Genomic DNA, 4,120 nt, shown 5'->3' with positions numbered 1-4,120 from the left:
CTCAGAAATCCCCCTGCCTCTGCCTCCCAAGTGCTGGGACTAAAGGCGTGCGCCACCACTGCCCGGCTCTTTCTCTCTCTCTCTCTTTCTTTCTTTCTTCCTCCCTTTCCTTCTTTCTTTCTTTCTTTCTTTCTTTCTTTTTTTGGCCTTTTCTTCCTTTATTTCATATTCCCACCACAGTAACAATTCCTTTAATTTAAACTAAAAACCATAGACTGAAAGGGTGGCAGCAGAGGAATGGTGGTGTCACAGACAGAGGGAAAGGTGGGTGGGCAATCAGCGAAGAGTCTTGACTGGACTCTGGAAGTTGCTGGTGGCTTAGAGCTGCAGCTGGTAAGCCACAGGATGGATCTTGAAACCAGCCTGGGAACAAACTGGTTGGCAGGTCGCCTGGGCCAGTATGGATGCACCATGCAGAGCATGAGGGAAACCAGTGCCAAAGGATGCGCCATCTGTGTGGCGGTGCCTGGAGGACTTGGGGGTGTACATCCATGCCCTTGGGGCAGTAGAGTTTCACCACGCCATGCTGGGGATGTCCAAAAGGCCAGTGGCAAGCATCAGCTGGTTCTCATGTACACACAAGGACAGTAGCCAACATCTCTCTGCTGGTGCTTTTCCAACACTGGTGCGATGCCTTGGTTGGTGAGGATGTAGTGGGCATGGATCAACCCATAAAACATCTCTCAGCTGCCTTTCCAGTCAAGTTGCTCTGGAGTGGTTGTCTTCCAGCTCTTCATCAGGCTCCAGGTCCAAGATCCTGTCTACAACTTGTCGATCGTGCGACACCTGCTCATTGAATCCAGTAAGATTGAATTTGTCCTGGATGTAGTCTTCCTCCACCACCTCACAGAAGCATTCATTGCCATGGAGCCCACAGAACCAGGAAATCCAGCACACCTCCTCAGAGCTATTCATCTTTATGTCTGTGGCCAGCCGGGAACTGGGACTGGGGCAGGGAAGGGGAGCTGTGCTTCCAAGGAACGCCAGAGACCACTACAGTGCAGAAAGCCTATCCAGCCAGCCACGGCAGACAAAGTCCTCAGTTTTCTAGCTCCTGACCTGGGCCTGACGGCAGGTAGTACCTGGAAGGCAGACCAGGAACCCAGATAGAGGCATCAAGACAGATGATCCATGTAAGGCAGTGCTTTGACCCTGGCAGCTCTTTAGGCCAGAGGCTGGGGGCTGGGTCCAGTTACAGGTCTGCTTGTCTCCATCCCTGCCTGCCTGAGGTGCGCCCTTTCCATCTGCCCTCAGATCTCTCATTTGGCAACTGGCGGGATGGCAGCTGAGGGTTTGTTCCTTTGTTTGCTTTTTTTTTTTTTTTTTTTTTGAGACAGGATTTCTCTGTGTAGCCTTGGCTGTCCTGGAACTCACTCTGTAGACCAGGCTGGCCTCGAACTCAGAAATCAGCCTGCCTCTGCTTCCCAAGTGCTGGGATTAAAGGTGTGTGCCACCACCACCCGGCTCGTTTGCTTGTTTTTGATGTGGCAGCGATGGGCTGTGCCTCTGGCCCAGGCCCCCATATGCTGCAGTGAGGACAGTGTGGCGGAGGGTCTGCCCCATTGAACTGTGGAGTCATCCATAGTGCCCAGCCTGCTTCAGAAGCCACTGGCTGCCTAAGCTCTCTTCCCCAGCTCTAGCTGGGGTGAGATGGATCCATGCTCCTAGGCTCCTGGAAGAAGCTTCTCTCTTCCATGTCTGCCCGTGGTGGTCTTGTCCCCTGTGCTAGGCAGGGAGGGCCATAGAGAGGCCACGCTTTAAGGCTTTGGAAAACCAGAAGCAGGGGGAGAGCAGATAAGACCTCTTCTGTCACAGACTCAAATCCTCTCCTGCCAAAAGCTCAGAATACCCAAAATACGATTCACAGACCACATGAAGCTCAAGAAGAAGGAAGACCACAGCGTGGATGCTTCAGTCCTTCTTAGAAGGGGGAACAAAATACTCACGGGAGGAGATACAAAGTGTAGAGCAGAGACTGAAGGAAAGGCCATCCAGAGACTGCCCCACCTGGGGATCCATCCCATATACAGTCACCAAACCCAGACACTACTGTGGATGCCAAGAAGTGCATGCTGACAGGAGCCTGACATGGCTGTCTCCTGAGAGGCTCTGCTGGAACCTGACAAATACAGAGGTGGATGCTCTCAGCCAACCATTGGACTGATCATGGGGTCCCCAATGGAGGAGCTAGAGAAAAGACTGAAGGAGCTGAAGGGGTTTGCAACCCCACAGGAAGAAGAACAATATCAACCGAGCAGAGCTCCCAGGGACTAGACCACCAATCAAGGAGTACACATGGAGGGACTCATGGCTCTAGCTGTATATGTAGCAGAGGACAGCCTTGTCTGTCATCAGTGGGAGAAGAGGGCCTTGGTCCTGGGAAGGCTCGATGCCCCAGTGTAGGGGAATGTGAGGGCAGAGAGGCAGAAGTGGGTGGGTGGTTGGTGCGCACACCCTCATAGAAGCAGGAGGAGGGGGTGGGATAGGGGGCTTCTGGGGGGAAATCGGGAAAGGGGATAACATTTGACATGTAAATAAATAAAATATCCAATTAAAAAGAAAAAGATGTCTGAGGCTCCTTCTCTAGCTTTGCACCTGCTCGTCCCCTAACCATCGATGTCCTGCCTTTTCTCTGGCTATTGAATTTCTACTTGTCCTACAAGGTCCAGTGCAGAAGCAAGACCAGTCTGCGCCATGCCACAGATCACCCTGAATCATTTCTATACCTCTAGCCCTCGTGTTTGACTCTCCTGCACTTTTGTTGTGTCTTTATGTCCCTCTGCCGCGAGTGCCTGAAAGGGACACGCAGGGGGAAGACATTGCCGGGGCCTGCCTGTCCCAAGCTCCAGATAGCCCTCTTCCCAGCTCCTCGTCCCCCAACTTTCCCACTTACTCCTTTGTGGGGACCCGGACTCCAGGATTAGAAGACCCAAACGCCCAAGAGTCCAGAGCACAGCGTGAACTGCGCTCCACTGTAAGCAGCCCTGGCGCGGAGACAGGTGTGCACCCAAGCGCACCGCCTACAAGTTGCCTCGGGCGTTGCCACTTGGCCAGGAATCCAAGGATTACGTGGGTCTCGTGCGGCCCCTGCAGGGCTGCCAGGGTGCGGGCGTGACCGCGTCTCCCAAACCAGGCCACTTGGATTCCAGGGGACCACCGCGATCCGCCCCTAGGTCCGCCCACGAGGCGACTTAGCCTCAGCCACGCCCCTCGCCCCGGCCCCGCCCGGGTCCCTAGGTCCCCGCCTGCGACACCTAGGTATCCTGCAACAGGTGAACACTGCGCAGCAGAGAGCTCGCTAGAGCTCCAAGGTCCTCACCATGGGTAATAGCGCAGCCCGCAGCGACTTCGAGTGGGTCTACAGCGACCAGCCGCACACTCAGAGGCGCAAGGAGATGCTCGGTGAGCGCGTGCGAGCCTAGCTGGGATGCAGTAGCCACAATGGGGGTGAATAGGATATGGAGGGCAGTGCGCGCGGGGGTCAGAGGTGGGGTGGTGGTGGGCCAGCGCGCGCCACGGGTTCTTCGCCTGCAACTAGTAGGTGCCTGCTGTGTGCAGACCCTCTTGCTTCCGGGCCAAGCCAACTCACAGCAAATACGCTCGCTTTCCTGCAGTGGATCTCTCCGAGGTCCTAGGTTGGGTACTATCAAGCAGATACCCCACTGCGCGCTGGAGTCTTGGGCCCCGTGGGTGAAGGATGCTACCTTCCTCCAATGTCTCCAAACCCCTGTGCCTGGTCGCCACTCACAGCTCTCCCTTCTCTTCCCGCATCCCTCTGGCGCTGGCGCATCTGTAAACTCTTGTATTTCATCAGATCGGCAATGCTGTTTCCTGTGGGTTTAACTGGAGTTAAGTTTAACTCGCACTTCTTCAACGACCAGCTTCCGTTTTGGTTGCCAGTGGTATCTGGGCTGGTCTCCTGGTCTTCAGGTTGTTGCTGGCCAGTGCTTGAACTAATAGGTCTTTTACTTGGTGCTTTCTTTCTTTCTTCCTTCCTTCCTTCCTTCCTTCCTTCCTTCCTTCCTTCCTTCTTCCCTCCCTCCCTCCCCCTCTCTCTTTCTTTCTTTCTTTCTTTTTTCTCTTCTTTTTTTTTCTTTTTCTTTTTTTTTTGACATCTTCC

The 4,120-nt window shown here is 54.3% G+C and overlaps 1 protein-coding gene and 1 pseudogene across 1 annotated transcript in view; one reads left to right on the top strand and one right to left on the bottom strand.

Moving 5' to 3' along the window:
• Positions 1-276: 276 nt before the first annotated feature.
• On the bottom strand, positions 277-915 carry LOC116080346 (annotated as a pseudogene).
• A 2,341-nt stretch (positions 916-3,256) lies between these two features.
• Positions 3,257-4,120, top strand: part of Degs2 (delta 4-desaturase, sphingolipid 2) — a 13,174-nt gene continuing 12,310 nt past the window's right edge. The window contains exon 1 of the mRNA XM_031356706.1: positions 3,257-3,402. Within this exon, the coding sequence (XP_031212566.1) occupies positions 3,321-3,402 (82 nt within the window). The 5' untranslated portion in view covers positions 3,257-3,320. The remainder of the gene's footprint in view (positions 3,403-4,120) is intronic.

The sequence above is a fragment of the Mastomys coucha genome, unplaced genomic scaffold, assembly GCF_008632895.1.
Source record: "Mastomys coucha isolate ucsf_1 unplaced genomic scaffold, UCSF_Mcou_1 pScaffold6, whole genome shotgun sequence".
Taxonomy (NCBI): Eukaryota; Metazoa; Chordata; class Mammalia; order Rodentia; family Muridae; genus Mastomys; species Mastomys coucha.
The sequence above is the reverse complement of the archived record's forward strand: the minus strand, read 5'-3'. Positions and strand labels throughout refer to the sequence as shown.